General features: G+C 31.9%; 1 protein-coding gene across 7 annotated transcripts in view; it reads left to right on the forward strand.

Moving 5' to 3' along the window:
* The window catches only part of LOC134695579 (regulator of G-protein signaling 22-like), a 52,586-nt gene that overhangs the window by 26,912 nt on the left and 7,511 nt on the right, over positions 1-18,163 (forward strand). For 5 of the 7 annotated variants that reach the window (XM_063556842.1, XM_063556885.1, XM_063556853.1 and 2 more), the window contains 16 exons: positions 1,192-1,254; positions 4,747-4,977; positions 7,089-8,356; positions 9,645-9,806; positions 10,765-10,942; positions 11,190-11,371; positions 11,659-12,112; positions 12,571-12,672; positions 13,199-13,393; positions 13,740-13,823; positions 14,153-14,485; positions 14,943-15,170; positions 15,470-15,634; positions 15,917-16,096; positions 16,578-16,739; positions 17,205-17,222. In XM_063556842.1, the coding sequence (XP_063412912.1) occupies positions 1,192-1,254; positions 4,747-4,977; positions 7,089-8,356; positions 9,645-9,806; positions 10,765-10,942; positions 11,190-11,371; positions 11,659-12,112; positions 12,571-12,672; positions 13,199-13,393; positions 13,740-13,823; positions 14,153-14,485; positions 14,943-15,170; positions 15,470-15,634; positions 15,917-16,096; positions 16,578-16,739; positions 17,205-17,222 (4,005 nt within the window). The remainder of the gene's footprint in view (positions 1-1,191; positions 1,255-4,746; positions 4,978-7,088; positions 8,357-9,644; positions 9,807-10,764; positions 10,943-11,189; positions 11,372-11,658; positions 12,113-12,570; positions 12,673-13,198; positions 13,394-13,739; positions 13,824-14,152; positions 14,486-14,942; positions 15,171-15,469; positions 15,635-15,916; positions 16,097-16,577; positions 16,740-17,204; positions 17,223-18,163) is intronic. The other 2 variants (XM_063556877.1, XM_063556894.1) reach the window with 1 other exon arrangement.

Below are 18,163 nucleotides of genomic sequence, written 5' to 3' on the forward strand. Positions count from 1 at the left end.
TTTTAATTTTTATAGTTAATTTAGTGCCAGTAAAAAAAGGCAGTGAAATTTAAAAATACGTTATTTGGTGCATCTTTTTTTTCTCTGGTTTACTCAATTGTATCGGGTGTATGGATAATGATTGAATGAGTAAACAGCTTGGTGATGGTATGGTTTGTTCCAAATGCCTTAAAGATAAATAATTTAAAAAAATCATACGGTATACCCTCAAAAAGTCAAATTTCAGATCAACAAGTATCAATAAAAATGAAAAAAAGACAATGAAAAAGAAGTAAATACATGAAATATCGGATTACAAAAACTTAAAATGAGAACATCTTTTTTATGGTCCTGCTATGTATTCACATAAAACAAAGGAGGCATTTTGTGTCACTGTGTCAAATTTGCTGCATTTACTTAATTTTGTATAAGTTGGAAAACTTGATCAACCAGAATCAAACCAGTGTGCTGTAGTAAGTTTTTCTTTTTTCCTTTGCTTTGAAAAATTGATGTGCTAGAAAAGTAAGCTTTGTTAATATTGATATATTTGGTTTCAAATACAATTTTGATATTGTAACTGTCTCTTCTCTTTGTTTCTGATTGTTATTGTCTACTTTTCTCTTTTGGAGTCCCTTGTTGAGAAAGGAACTGTTGATGGACACTAACTTGAAATAAAATTTGAAAGTGGCTTTTTCATTTCATAATTCAGGTATCTTGTTATTGTATTTGAACACGTGCCAATAAGGATAAATGTACACCCCAAAACCATCACTTCAACCAACCTACAAATGACCCAACTACAACCTAACTCGACCTGATTTCAACCTCAACCAGACCTGATTTCAACCTAACTCGACCTGATTTCAACATAAACCCGACCTGATTTCAACATAAACCCGACCTGATTTCAACATGTTATCAACATCAATACAATGTTGAAACTGCAACGTTGATTCAACGTCAAAATTTCAACGTCATTACAACTTTCAAAACTAACCCAAGTTTCAACGTTGTAACAACGTTGAAGACTGACTTTGGATCAACGTTGATACAACGTTTTGTGCCTGCTGGGTATGTATGCCTGTAGGTCTGTTATGTGTTATGTTTTATGTTTTTGATTCTATTTCTCATATGACTTTTTTGTTGAATGTTTCAGTGTTTTTATGTTTGTATGTTTATGTTTATGTTTAATGTTTTTTCTTTTTTTTACAGGAAGAATTCCTTATCACAGATGACTTATTTGTGGAATACTTCAATGCCTTCTTGGCTTTACCTGTAAGTACATCAACTATAAAAAATATGAAAATAAAAACATTACTGGAAGTTACTTTTCTACCAATGATTTGGAAAAACATAAAGTATAAGAGATATGATTGTTTGTGTGAAGTCAGTGCAGTCAATTGATATAAGAAGATGTGGTATGAGTGCCAATGAGACCGCTCTCCATCCAAGTCACAATTTGTAAAAAGCAAACCATTAACAGCCAAAGTTCGGCTACGGCCTTCCATACCGAGCCTTTTGTCACACAGAACAGCAAGCTATAAAGGGCCCCAAAAAATGACTAGTGTAAAACCATTCAAACAGGAAAACAAACGGTCTAATCTATATAAAAAATAAACAACAACCACTAAACAACAGGTTCCATACTTCAGTTTATAAATGAACCTATATACCTCTCACATTGTCATACTTTCCCAGCTTACTAAAGGACCAATATATATTTGTCCATTCTATACACATAATACAAACATTAGAAAATATACAGAGAAACCAATAAATAGTCACAATATATCGATTCAAAGTATTATATCTTAATTTGAGGTATTGTTCATTGTCAGATATTTAAAAACTAGAGCATTGGATTCTATTGTGACATATTTAGTTACAGGAAATACATTTGAAATGGAGAAAAAAATTGATAAGACTAAAAGAAATTATTGTTATTCTTAACATATAGAGTATTAAGGTTTTTTTTTAAATTGAAATCAATAGTTCAATTTAAGTGCCCTATTTTTCTGAATTGAACACGTATCAGATTGCAGATAAATGCACATAATACTTTTAGTCCATAGCTATTTTTCCATTGATACAGATAATAAAGTCAGTAGGTGTAGGGAAGTTGTCATAAGTAAATTAAAACTTGTACATTTATACATGTAGTCAACACATAACACTTTCATGTATTTTTTTTAACTACATTTTTGATCAAATCCAACCAACATTGATTCATGAACAATAAAACAAGTTGTTTCAATTCTAATCAATTTGAATATTGTGAATATAATGAAATTTTTAAAAACAGTGTAATTAGTAAATTGAAATAAATATGCAATTTCTCAAATTCAGTCAAAGATGAAAAGATAGAATGAAGTAGACTGTATGTAGCAATGCATGTCAAATTATTTCTAAAAAAACTTTTTTAAATTTGTATATTAATGCAAAAACAAAATATGATTGCAGGTTTTCTTTTAAGATTAAAATCTTCTGTAATAGAAAAGTGTTTGTTTTATTTGGATTGTAATCTTTATAATTGCTAATTTAAGATCATTGAATTTGAACTGTTTGAATTATGACAACTTTTATCTAGAAGAGTGTAAAGAATTTGTAAACAATTTGATGTTTGTCTTTGGTTGTTGACTTTGTTTTCTTTCCCGGTTGCCATTGACACTTACGTTAAATTAAATGTCTTACATTTCTAACCAATTTAAATCAGTGTAGCACTTTCAACAGGACAATTGATCCTTTGAATGATCAGGGTATTGTTGCAGTCACTGGTCATAAAAATAGTTAAATGATCAGGGTATAGTTGCAGTAACAATGTCATTAATAGTTAAATGATGACCAGTTATGATAATCATTTTATGGCGAGGTAGATACCATCATTTAAAATTTAATGGTTCGTCAGGCAGATTTTATTAAATCTTACAAAAAGAAATGTCAAGCGGTTACTTGAACTGTTTGTATAGTATATAGTTTTATTGCCCAGCAAAACACAAATAAAGTCAAAATTTATGTGATAGATGTGTTTACCATTCAAATATATCCTGATGTTAAGAAAATTCCCAAATATTTTATAAGCACTTTAAAACATGAGTCAGTAGAAAATTAATGATTTATTTGTACTTATATTAGTTTGTATAGATATTTATAGGCAGTGATCTGGAAGGTTTTTTTCACTATGGGCCCAGGGCCCCTAAAAAATAAATTCAATGGGCCATTTAAAAAAAAAATGGGCCATGTTGTCAAATGAGTGGGCCATTCGAATTGACTTCTGTAAAAAAAATAAAAAGTATCATTATTTTCTCATGTTTTGGAAAAGGGGTGTTGGTACAAGTTTACCTTAAAGTTTATAATTTTAAATAATATTGTTCCTGTGATTCTGTAATTTGAATGAATATACAATAACTTCTTCCAAAACGGACAATATTAAAGATAAACCTTTATTTACAATGTTTAAACTGTTACTGTTGCCTTGGCTTGTTCATGTTCATGTTTTTTTAACATTAAATTTGGGTCTTCGTCGATACCATACTCATTCCAGACGTTCCGTATTAGAGGACATTTTAGGAACGTCCTCTGCACTTCTTGTATTATTATTATTACTTCATCAAGATGACAAGAATAACAGTAGAGAGTACCATTAATTGATAGAAGAAAACAATAATTCGCTGAAGTCATGTTTACAAAATGTCAAAACGAGCCAAAGACCAAAAATGACAAGGACAGTTAAGCGCCTTTTATGGAGACAAAAACTATATTCATAAAAAGGCTTCAGGGGTTTTCAATCGAAATAATACCAAGCTAAACTAAATTAAAAGATTATTATTAGAGTTAAATCTCGTCTGTAATAGCCAAATTTCACAAATGTAAAGTTGTTTACAAAAAATTATATCATGAATGATGGTTAATTACGTTTTTTGGGTTATCAGTTAAACCGCATGGTTCTATTATTACCATAGGAAAACACCCGAGACGTTAAACCGCATGGTTCTATTACCATAGGAAAACACCCGAGACGTCCTAAAAATATATAGGTGCTCCTAAGATTGGAGGAACATTATACAGTTGTGTACACATAAATGGCGGCACGGAACACGATCGGAAAACTATTTGACGATATCTAAACGTTTCGAAACGATGTGAAAAATATCGTGCGCCACGTGGGCGCTTACATTTGTCACTCTATGCGCCATTTCTGGTGAATATGCGCTATAGGCGCAGGGCGCACGTCCTTCCCGATCACTGTATAGGTCATGGGTTAATATTTGGTAATCCAAAATGCCACTTGCACTAGACATAGTCCAAATATTTCTACAAGACTCAAAGATACCAATCTTTTGACAAAATTCCCTTTAATTTTTCTCAGTATGGTAATATTTTTACACAACAGTTTTGAAACACAAGTTTGTAACTGTTTAAAGAAGTGGAAAAACAACTTTTAAATACAACTATCCAATCAAGTGGTTGCTAAAAACAATTTGTGGTTTTTATATCCTTCTCTTCTTTAAGAATAAGATGGAAAAATTTTGACATTTCACATCATAACCCTTTTGAAAAACATTGATAAATCATTTCAACCTAGTTAGATTCAGGAGCCGGTTTAAAAAAAAATAATACAATTAAGATTGATCGTAAGTCATAGTTGTGAGTTTTTTTTGTGAAACCGAGGTCTTTTCCTCAGGTGTCAGCAAACTACAAATTACCAATGGCAGCAAATATTTAATATATTGTAATAATGTTCTCTATGAAATATTTGTTACTTTTCAGTCTTTCCCAACACCTCTCTGTTTCAACAAAGAGAAGACCGGATTTGAAGTGGTCACAGAAGCCAGAAAAGAAATCGGCAAACAGATTAAAGCCGCCATAAGATCACAGAAAAAGCAATCAAAGATCTACAAAGTTGTGAAAAACCACAGTTTTATAGATATACCACTAATTCCAATAGTAGAACCTGAAGGTCCTGATCATATTGAAATCAACACTAATTACACAGTTACAGTAAGTTAATATCACCTACCTTCTATAGTCATTTCATAGAATTCAGTTGGTTATGGGATGTCACATGCTGCCTGTGTATATATATAAGGCAAACCTTACCTAATTACAAAGTAATAGGTCAAGGGACATTGAAAATCTTGTAGATACTCAAGCCTGCCACTTGCATTCAACCTATCAAACTTGGTACAATGGTTTCCTGTAGACTTATATAACACTTTCTAATGTAAGATAGCATATAAGCCATTAAGGTCAAAGGTCATGGTCATATGAAAGCCGCACAGAAAATCAGCTTTTCAGAGTATGTTTAAAAATATAAAAACTGCTTGTTTGGAAATTTTTTGTGATTCATTCTTCTCTTAACCCCTACCTGTTCCCATTGGTACTCTGGTACCAATGGGCTATATTTTTGGGCAACTAGCTTGCGTATAGTATTGAATCTTTGACATTTGTTGACGTACAGAAGTGGTTGATCAAATCAATCCCCTATATCACAGCTGGGTCATTCGTGGTGCCTAAAACCTCTTCTGAGTACGGTTTGGTATAAAATCGCCCCTAACGGACAACGTTTTTCTCCTGTGAAAACCGTGCTTTTTTTTAATTTTGAACACAATATTTCCGTAGAGTATGGGAAAATATACTGTTGATTTTGGGGGCAATATTACTTTTTTTAATTAACTTTGCCGTGTATTTTTGAGGGAAACTATTCATAGTATGATTAAAACTTGAACGCAAGTGAAATAAGTGATTGCACAAATCATTTACTTGAAATGCACTCTCAATTTGTGGTCAGTACCTTCCAAATTAATTGAAAAAGAGACAAAAAAAGACAAAAAGTCATGAAATTTTTTTTCGAAGTTGAAATAGATGTAACAGAACATTGTTTCTGAAGTGCCTGGTTATGGTAATGCTGAAAACACTTTTGTTGAAATAAAGAAACCGGTAAAAGTTACGAAAAAAATGGCAGACTAAAGTATGATATCATCCTATATTTGCTCAAAATGATGGGATTTACAACAATTATATGTTATATCGAGACATAACTTCTAAACGAAAACAGACTGATTATTTGTTACCTCTCACTTCGTTAATGGAACACTAAAATTTTAGTATTTTAAACTGGAACTCCCGTGGTTCAGTGGGAAGCTGCACTAGCCCACATTAACAAGATTGCATGTTCGAACCTCAAAGCTGGGGGTGAAAAAATAATTTCCTATATTAAATGTAACTTAACTTAACTTTACTTTCAATTTCAAAAAGAGGGTCATGAATACATACAAAACTCAAATTAAAAACAACGTTTGTATATTTTTAAATAATGTGTGTCCTAATTGCACCCCCCCCCCCCCCTCCCCCCCTTAAACTAAAATATCTTAGGCCCAAAACACCAAAGTAATTATTGGTAATTCATTGAATCTTTACTTTTAAAGTCAAAATTCTATGTCCTGCTTGAATAAACATAATTTAACCTAAAATTTGTGTCAAGGATAAGATTTTTGACGAAAAAACGGCTGAAATCCGTTATTTTGCAAATTGCGGGCATCAACGTTTTGAAGGCGTTCAGCACGTATTTCCTCCAACTATACCATAATGGTAACTTTCCTGTTTCTATCAGACTTAGGACATTGCTTTGACACCAAAACTATATCCTATTAGCCATTATAAAAGTCTCCAAACGACCTTTTTCGCAAGATTTTTTTATTTTTTTACTTTTTTTTCGCAAGTCACGTGACTTATGGACAGATAACACGTGACTTCAAAAGACAAAATTTCTGATATAATTATTTCTTTGAAATATTTAATCAATTATCTCTTAAATGGACCCAAAACGACCTTTGTGTAAGCTTCAGTGCGAATGCTACATGCGATTGAACTTTGATAGTGTCTTTCCATAAGTTTACGTCCAATTTGGCGGAACGTGAAAGGGTTAATATACATGTATTTAATGATACTATACAGGTATTCTAAATTCTTAATGATTTGAGTTTATGTAAAACTTTGGTGACATTCAGTAATATTAATTGTATATGACATTATATGCTGCTACAATTCTTAATTGATCTGAGTTGTTTCAATAACAATAACGTTAAAATGTAATCTTCTTCCTATTATAGACTTTAAACAAAGAACAAGGTATACACTGGGTAAAAGAACGTAGAATGCCTGCGTTTTTAGAAAGTGACCTATACATGGAATACCGTCTTGCTAATCTAGTATCACAGGCCAAAATTACTGGAGAACAAGGAGAATATATATTAATGAGAATAGATTTCAAACCAAAAGTGAAACATAAAAAGAAAGTCGTAGAAGAGGAAGTGGAGGTGGATCCTAAAGAACAAATGATGAAAGATATGTACGTCTGTATGGGTACGGCATCCACCACTGATACCGAGGCTTGGTTTACTGCTGCCTCCATGGCAACAGTAACCAGTGTTTCTTCCTCAACACAGTTAAGACCAAGGAGTGCTGAAATGACAAAGCGTCCAGTCAGTGCACGACCAGTTAGTGCATATAGTTCAGTGGATAATTATAAACGGTCTGAAAGTGGATTAGCCTCATCTGTTAAAAGTTCCTTATATAGTAATTATAGGAATACACAAAATTCTGATGATTATGATGATGTATATTCTAGTAAACTGTTTGCTGTTGATGGTAAACCTATGACCCCGCGACCCACCGATTCTGTGTGTGCTGTTACTGCAGATTATAGGGATAAACATAACCGACCTTTTAGTTCTACTGTATACAGTATACCTAAAGTTGACAATAGTGATGTGGAATCTGGATTAGACATAAGTGACGACACTGACTCTGTAGATTCCAAAGATAACAACGATCAGTTAGAAATGCTACAAAATGAAGGACAACTCTCCTCAAGGAAAGGAAGTTCTGATAGTATAGTGTTTAAAAATATTGACGATATAGGAACTGCAATAGTAGGTGCTGTTTTAAAGAGAACTGTGTCATCAATATTAAATGTACATGATGATGATCTGCCTTTGGAAATTTTAGATCAAATCCCTGGTTGTGAACTGTCACGACATATCTCATTGGAGCATTTAGACAGAATATCATTACAAGAAGTGCAATTACCAGAGGAGGACTCAGAGGCTGATAAGGTAACAGAAGAACCACTATCAGAAAATGACAAGAAGAAAGAAGAAGAAAGTGATGCTGACTCGCTACTTGACAGTGAAGATGACTACGAAGAAGAAGATACTTTCTTTAGGAAACATAAAACAAAGACATTTAAACTGACAAACAGAAAAGGAACAGAAAAGTTTAAAGCATTCTTAAGTGGTACAATGGGAGAACGAAATTGGAACTTGTGGCTTGATATTGATAAAACCAGGTTTATGACAGATGATGAAGCTATTCACAGGTGAGTTTGTAAATCAGGTTTATGACATTTGATGAAGCTGAGGTTTAGAAACTTTCCACTGGAATCATTTGTATGTTTTGGAGTTTATTGTGATGTCCATTTTCACTTAACTAGTACACATTTTATTTAGGGGCCAGATGCGTTGTGTTGAAGACCCATTGGTGGCCTTGGGTTGTTTTCTGCTCTTTTATCAGGTTGTTGTCTCTTTGACACATTTCCCATTTCCATTCTCAGCTGTAAGTTTATGATAAATGAAGCTATGTACAAATGAACATGTGAATTTAATAATAAAAAAATTATACAAAAATTTTGTGCTTTTTCCTTAATAAAGTTAAGTATTATCCCTTATTTGCAATAACATTTTATTCTTTTTACGGGTATTCTTGTATATTTTTAAACTAGTGGTAACTTTTGAATTTTGTTAGATTATAAGAATAAGAATAACTACAATAACCTGGTATAGAAAGGCTCAAATTAATAAACAATCTTGAAAATTAGGTTACAGCCATTTTGATTTTCAATTATCATGTCTTTACAATGTCTGTCATTGCTTTAGTAACTGATTTTTATATCAATTATTTCAATATACTTTACAGTGCATGTCAATATACTAAGGTATAGTGAATGAAGGAGCCAACAAAAATATCTCTTCATATGATTTTTTACCAAATAAAAAATATTCAGAAAGCCAATATGCCAGTCTGACAGTTCAAACCAAGCAAATGAAAATTCATTACTTTTTGTTCTGTAATCACGCATCCTAATATTGAATCATGCAGAGAAAAATGTAAAATCAACTGTTCAATGCTCTTTTCTTTAATAACAATCTGCTGGTGAGAAGATAAGCATTTGAATATCATTCTTGGTTTAAAATCAATGACATTATATATAATATCTAAGTCACTTTATCATGTATTACACAGGTATTATTTGTGTATGAAATATTTGTAAAAGGTATTATACTAAAAGTCTAAATCTTTAATCCATATTATGGTAATTAGACAGCTACTGACCGCTTTGAATTTAAATATTTAACATATAAGTATTGATATAATAACCATTAAATTTAAATGTGAAGAAGGAAATGTTCATGACATATTTTAGACCAGATATTTCTAGTAATATTCATTTCGATGAGACACATGTAGTTTTATGTGTATATGTTTTTATATTTGGTCCTAAAACGACAACATTCAATGACTCCATCACTCACTTTAGGTACAACCATCCTGTCCCCATTTTTAAATAATTGAAATGTCCATGACACTGTTCTGCTTATATTTTACAGGCATTTACTAGAAATGAGGGAGAAATATTTCATCCCTGGCTCCTTGTTTGAATTGACTACTGAACAGAAGACAGATTTAAAGCTGACCAAACCTTCCTCATGGACTAAAGAACATCTCATTAACATACAGAATAAAATAGCTGAGCCCTTAGTACTCTACTGGTAGGTTTATATTAAGAATACAGGGTAGCTTGATTATAATAAAATGGCATAGACTTTAGTTCTATAATAGAAGGTTTTTTATAATGTTCCTTCAGTATTGGTTTCAAATCAATATCTCTTTAAGATATGAAACCACTTTCTCTTTTTGTTCCTGGCACAGTCCATTTCTGATACCTGAGGCTGCCATACTCATCTGGTTGCACTGGATAGTATTACAGGTGGTCAGGATGATTCTTCTCAAGACATATCTTCCATTATATTATACCTGATGAATAGATAAATGTTAACAATACAGTTTTGCATGTGATTGTTTGTATAGAAGAATTGCAATGTTGTATGCAGTGCCAACATCAATATTGTCATTTGGTAGTTTTTATGTTGAGTTTCAGATTTAGGTCAAACTCCACTTACAAAATGACTGAAGCTGTCAATAACATTTCCAATACCTACACGAAATCTTTTAACCCATATAACATGGGATGAGGCAGACCCTTTTGATCTAAAGCACCTCTTCCTTTTTGATGAAGCTTCTGGTCTAGAAAACAACTTCTTCTATACACTTGATGTTTCACAAAATGGACAATGTTAAAATTAATACCGGTAGTAAGACATTTGCAACCTTCATATTAACAATTTAATAGAAATAAAACCAACCTAAAGTATATAACTAAAAACCTAAACATTTGCAATAATAAACAAAAATAAGTGTGATTGTATTCATAGACATGGAATACTGTTATCATGATGTGGATGTTTTTTGATGAACCAAGGATGTTGAAAAAATGTACTAGCACAAAGTGTGTGTGTTGGCAACTATATAAAAAACCAAACACTTGAACTCTAAGCCATAAGCAAACATTTACATGTATTGTTTCTTCCCCAAAAGATAATGGAAGAGTAAATATTTCTATAAGAATTCAGTTTAGTAATGAATTACATGTTTAATTTAATGTTTCAGGGCTCCTAGATTTTTACTGACACAATTGAGAACAACAGATCCTGCCAAGCATGCTGAATACCTCAATCTTAAGTACCTTAAAACTAAGCCGGATGTATTCCCTACTCGTCCAGCAGCTAAACTACTGCCACTACGTCCTAAGTCATGTTTTCCAAGGTTTGGACAACAAGCTTTTGAGGTAAGTAGCAAATACCTTCCTAAAAAAGTGACTTTAAATTCTGACCAATCAATAGAATATATATGTTAGACATAGAAAAAAGTATCATATGCTTCATTTAAAATTGTTAAAGGTTCTAGCTTTCTTCAGCAATTATTTTGCATGCAAAATTGAGATCTAAATAGTTTAAATTTTGTTACTGAAAAATATTCAAAGGATTGAAGAGTTATGTGGCTTTGTGAATTAATTGAATACTATTTATTCACAGGATTTACCATCTACTACTCAAGATACACAATTTGTGACCTCACCTCCTGTTGGTTTCCGTAGAAACTACTCATCCTCTGCTTTCACCTATGACAAGTTGCATGGTACCAAACAGACAATAATCTCACCAAAACTATCTGTACAGAAAACAACAAAACCTCTGACTTCTGGTCAAAAGTCAAGGTAAAAATACATCTTTAGCTATATTGAACGAGAATTATATGATTCTGTAAATTAATGCTTTACTGTAATGCTATGTTTTTGAATCACCCTTTTCCAAAACTCCTACCAAACTTTTAAATTATCTAATGATGGAAGTGTAGTATTAATTTTATTTGTTTTATTGCCAAATAAGAACAAATGTATGCCAATGAACATACCTTGAAAAGGAAGTTTAGTGATCATGAAATACAAAAAAAAGTCTATGTAATTTATAAACCTTATTGAAAGAAATAATTATTGCTTTTTAGGCCATCCACTGCTGGATCATCACGCCCTGTATCAGTAAACAGACAAACATCACGTCCAGTTTCTGGGATTAAACAAACATCACGTCCTGTATCTGGTATGCTGCCAGCTTCACGTCCAATATCTGTACATCCTTCATCACGTCCAGAGTCAAGAGATGCAAACAGACCAGTTTCTGCAAATCGACCAGTTTCTGCAAATCGACCAGTTTCTGCACATCGACCAGTATCTGCACATCCTTCTGCAAGTAGGTCAGAAACAACTAGCACACCACAAACACAACTACGACAGCGACCTCAGACAGCAGGGGTTGGGAGAGAAAGAAATGGTTCTCAATGTTCAGATGCCTCAGACTTTATTGGAGGACATCGAATGGAGGCTTTGTTACAAGCTCTGCATCATGAGAGAGAAGCCGGTGGATTCTTCAAGAAGTTTATCAATAGAAGTGGCAACAAGGTTGGTCATTAATCACTGCCATTAATAAATATATTTAAATGTATTTTTATATAAGTTGATCATCATTTACAATACATAAAAAATGGAAATGTTGACAGATTTTGTAATTTAGATAAAAAAGAGTTATAATCCATATAAATGAAAAATTAAACTCACTTAACGATCATGAAAACAGAAAAAAAACAACAAAATAAAAGAATATCTACAAATTGCATGGTAATTACTGTGCTATCTGACTGCTGAATCCTTCGGGTGTATCCAAACTTGATGTGGGACATAATTATAAGTCATACCGCATCAAGCTTTGGCAGAGAGGCTTAAAAGAGGCAGTCTTAAACCACCATTGGCAAAAGGTCCCTATTTTCATAACACAAGATAAATGATACCAATAATCAAATTTGCATCATTAAATGTATTGAAAGTTTCTACTTACATGACATATATCTTGTATTTTACAGTTGTGGATTAACTGTTTGAACTTCTGGAGTGAAGTGCAGGACTACCATTGGTTATTTTATACAGAATTTATTGACCCATATATACTACAGAAAAAGGCAAAGGTAGCAATGAGTTTTAAAATAATGACAATACAAAAAAATTATAGAATAAAGACAACAATATATATACAAGATTGATTCTGCTCAAAGTGGTTGCCTTGAACTTGTAGAGATGTGTGAGGTTTTACTCTGTGTGAAAGGTTTCGTGGAGATGAAGAACAGTAATAAAACCTTCTTCTATTCTAATGGTTATATCTAGGGCTGTATTCTTTTTAATTAAAGTTCAATAAATATAGTGATAAGACATTAGCCATTTTAAATTGATGTTAAGATATCTTTCAAAAATGTATATGCACAAAATTTGGTGACACAGAATTTTAAGTAATATGTGTAAATATGTTGCTATTTATATGAATGTAACAGATTCCAACTTCATTTCTAAAATAATTTACCTCTGCAAGTCTTGAGAAAGTATGATATTTAAAGTCCCTTGACTGGAATGGAACAAGGTTATTTAACCTTAAAATTTCTCTATTTGATAAGTTTTGGAGAAGTCATGATAATAAGCTTAATATATATCTCTTTTTAGACTGTATATTCCAAGTACATAGTTATTGGAGGCATCTGTAGCATTAGCTGTAGTTACAGTATCCGACGAGAGGTAGCCAGATGTATGCAGCCACCATTCGAGGAACTATTTGACGCAGCGGAGGAATACTCTATAAAGGAGTTGTATGTTGCATGGACACAGATGATTACTGTAGACATGAAGACTTATGGAAAGGTTAGTGAGGTTATATGTTTGGGGAATTGGTTAATGTTATTGATCTTGACAAACTAGGAGATTTGAAAATTATAAAATGTTGTGGCATAATATAGAGAAAATTGGACTGGAGAGATTTCAAACCACATCTTGCAATAAAGAATCAAACAATGAATTTTGTAGTCATAAATAATTCCCATACATAATTAATTTAAATAACAGTTGAAACTGCTTAACAATTGTCTTTGTAGCTTTTTATTAACATTTGAAATTTATTCACTGAGATTTCTGTACATTTACAGTTTAAGGGAGATAACTGTACAAGTTTTATAAGTTATAATGATTTATGTATTTTTACTGTTAATAGGTAGAATTAATAGAAGTGGTGAAACATTTAGAGACCAGATCTAAATATGTCCTCAATTTACAGAAGAGAGGTTTAATTAAAGAGGTAAGACATCAGAAAGGGTGGTTTTAACTCAGAGGGTTTTAATGGGTGTTTTTTTATATGTTAAGCTTGTGTATTGATACAAATTTTTTATTCAATTGGTCATATAAATTGTGTTGTCATAAACTTTCTGACCATTTTATTACTTGTTGCATTTGATGTATACCATACTTAATTCAGATTCCTTTCACCCCTCTAAAATCTGATTTATAACATATTGCATATTCTCTATAGGGGAAATAAAATATAAAAGCTTAATTCGTAGCTTAGATTATTTTGTACACTAGACATGGATAAAATAAAATAATTCTCATTATTTTTTAAATTTGAAGAGGGTAGAAACTCCTGAAGACCCTATGGAGAAATATGAAGATCCTGTCTATGATCCAACACTGCAGGAAAGAATACCTGATGAATACAAAGACTACACATTAGAAAAACTTGTGGGAAATCGTATTGAGTTAGAGAACTTCCAAGTTTTCCTGAAGGAAAATTACGCAGATACAGATTTACTCTGTTGGATGGCTATTAGAACTTTCCGTAACATTCCATACACTGATGAGAAGGCTCGAGATGAACTGGCTACTTCTATACGAGACAGATACCTTAATCAGAAATATTTCTTTGGTCCAAACAGTCCAGCTGGGAAGAAAGGACAAGAGAAGGTATAGATGCAAATTTTATTGAGATACTCAAGAAATAATGTTTACTGAAGTAAACTGCATTAGCAATCTTGACATCTGTGAAATAACTTCAAATATATTAGCTTGATTGATATAACTACTGCAAATACAAATGAGTTTTTTAAGTCTGCAAAAGACAATGCTAACAAAGATTATTTGGGTAGCCTGATCCAGGGTCAGCCCAGCATATTTGCTGTCTAGTACATGTAGGTACAACAAAAATTGGACTAACTAATTGATAAAGATATAATATTAGGATATTTTCTTTTTTGCCTAGTTATTGGGTTCTTGGCTAGCCATTGGCCTTTTGGTTTGCTATAAAACTAAAGTTTTATTTACCCATTGTTTTTGTCATAAATTAAGAATATTATGTATATTTTTTCAAAAATATAGACAATTAAGGTACAGAACCCATAACATAAAATATATTTTTTTCCAGGTAATGGCTGCTGCAGGAGGTTATAGCCAGCTGTTTAAAAAGAGGCCACCAAATGAAGTGTTGATTGAAGCACAGAAGTATATACGTGATAGACTGGAGAAGAAATGGCTGCCTTTATTCTTGGCCACATCAGAGTTTGCTGATAGACAGAGGCCAAAGGCTGGCATGGATGATGTTGTGGATGATGTCTTAGTTATTAAGAAAAAGAGATCACATAATATACAAAGGGTTAGCTTTTCTCTCATTTTATATTACAAGATTTCAGTTTATATAGTTTAAGAAAGAAATACATACATGAAATGAAGATGTCGTTGTGAACAGCAATAAAAGCGCTATTCCTTTGATCCACAACAAGAAAAACACACAAAAAACAAAGGAACAGCGCTTTTATTGCTGTTCATGCTGACAAAACGGTTTTATTGTTTTGTTGTTAACTGATTGATTTTTTTTATTATAAAACACACAGATTTTTTTTTCTTCAACCTAGCATTGATCTTTATTAAAAGAAATTTACTTTAAATTTTTAGAGTTTGGATAACAACAAGTTTATTTCCTCGTCTAAAGATGTAATAGTCTTCCGTAAAGGTCTGCTGAACCCAGTGACAGAGTTACAATTTAGGAGATATGTATCTATATATGGAGACAACCTAGAAAATGATGTACTTTTCTGGAAAGAAGTCCAGGCATTTAAGGTATAAACTATTTATCTCTATCATCAGATTGTTCAATATTGTTTTTATTCTTATGTAATGCTGAAAATATTTGTTAATTTTGAAACTAAGAGTTGTATATTCAAATGACTTTCACTTAGATTTTGAAAGATACTTTTGCCATTTTATGCGTATCTGAAGTATATTACTTTTACTTATCAGATGTAAACAATCATTTGTTTATTTTTGATGGATTGTTCTGTATATGTTATTTTAAATATGGTATATGTCCTTTTTAATTCCATATTGGATATTTTTTATCAGGAACTTTACCATGTACATAGTGATGAAAGTTTGATTCAGGAGAAAGTAGCAGTTATAATCAGCTGTTTTATTGACTCACAAATTCCACCAAATATCCAGATCGATATTTCACCTGATATGGCAGAGAAAATAGTAGAGAGAAAGTATGAAAGAACACCTTACTTATTTAGGGAGGCACAGGTAAAAAAAATTTTTTTTAGTTTCATAACTTGAAAGGCATTCCAATTAGAATTTATAAATGATTGCCAACCAAAAATAATCGATTTTTGAAAGAAAGGCATTGAAAAAATCTGATCTCAGTCAATGTTTTAAATTCAATTTTACAAGTGTTAGAAATTTCTATTCAGTCTTTGGAATTTTTCAAATAACAGGCCTGTAGCCAGGAATTTCCAAGGGGGGTTCGTTGGACTCACAAACTCGACTTTAACAGTCACAATTCGAACAGAACATTGACTTTAACAGTGCTTATTTGTTTTCAAGGGGAGGTTCGTCTGAACTCCCCAAACCCCCCTGGCTACGGGTATAAATAAGACATGAATGGCAAATATATAATTGTTTTTTGACACTTGTTTTCCTTATAAAACAATCATGGATCCACATTTGATATTTTTTGTTGAAAAGAATGCATCATTTTATGGTGCCATATACTTTTTTCTTTCAGTTTACAGTTTTTCGTCACCTTTTTCGATTCTGGGACAAATTCTGTACATTTAGGGGAAACCATGCAGAAGAAAAGATATTACCAACAATAGAGAGAATAAGGAAACATGAGAGAGCAAAACAACGAGCTGAACAACAACGACTGGATGAACTTGCTCTCAAGGTAATTTACATTGTATTGTTCATAATTTTCAGAGTGATTTTATGTTTGGCATTGCTTCATTTATTCTTGGAATAGAGTAGAATCTTCTGGTCTCCATTTTTTGTTCTGAAATAGAATAGACATTTCTTACTTCTGCATATATTGAGTTTTTGTGTGCAATAAATGAAAGTTATCATTAGCTAAATTTACAGAATTTACAGTCGACATGGTGTCTTTAGTATGATTCTACAAAGCAAAATAGGTATACTTGAGACTTTTCAACACAAGTGAAATATTTATTTAAAAATAACAAAAAACTATTACAGTGTACTTGTTCTGTTATTAATTTGACATTAATTACAATTTATTATCAAACATTAGAGGAGTGCAGGTATGTCTTTCTCGTAAAGTTTGGACGTTGGCACGTTTTCAATTTAGTTTTTCGGATTTAACTATTTATGTATTATTCACAATTTTCTTCTAAAGGAGGCTGAGGAGAAGAAGGTAAAATTGTGTGTTATATGATTTATGTCACCCTTATATTACACATCAATTTACACATTCATCATTTGTCAAATTTAGATTTTTTTAATTTGGTAGAATTTTTTTTTTATGATTTGTTGATTGCAATAAGACAATTGAAACACGAATGAGGGAACATTTTTTCTTATGGTCACAAAAGTAAAGATTAGTTGTCACCTAGATTTTTTTTTATCATTATCATATCATTCCAAATCAGTAATTTGCCGTCTTTTTATGCTAACCTTTTTATTTGAATTTTACAATTTCCTAACCAGTGGCTTATTTTGTGACTAAAGGGAAATAATTCAGTTATAATTTTCATTACCAATTGCTTATTTTGTTATTAAAGGGAAATAATTCAGTATCATTTCAAAAAGGAGAGGATTTTGATGTATTTGTGTTTCTCATCCAGCCATCTTATGTATTACCCAAACAACACCTGCATATACCCTGAATTGTAAATGTAGCACTACATATCACCAGTTGTTAAACATGTGCAGTGATCTGATGATATATGAAAATAACCCAAGAGAAAATTACACTTATTATTCATTTTTGTAAGATGATAGACACATAAACAAACATTACCAGTTGCAAATCCAGAAATTTTCATAAAGGTGTGGGAGTCCCCTGCTCCACTCATACTTTAGTGGTTCTCTATATAATAAAAAAAAAGGGGGCACCCTTGGCCCCTTCAAAATTTGCATCTGATTACAGTAGTAAAATACTTAGATTTAAAAGTGTGACCAATATTCAAACTCATCACAATCTGTTCATCTCCAATTTCAATGATTCTTGTTGTACTTACAGGCATATATGGAACCTTGTTGACTATTTTGTTATTTTATTGTGGATCATGGGACTAAATGCTCTTTACTAACTCATGGTTGTTCTGTTGTTCATCCTATATTCTACTGATCTAT

Source organism: Mytilus trossulus, chromosome 1 (genome assembly GCF_036588685.1).
Source record: "Mytilus trossulus isolate FHL-02 chromosome 1, PNRI_Mtr1.1.1.hap1, whole genome shotgun sequence".
Lineage (NCBI taxonomy): Eukaryota > Metazoa > Mollusca > Bivalvia > Mytilida > Mytilidae > Mytilus > Mytilus trossulus.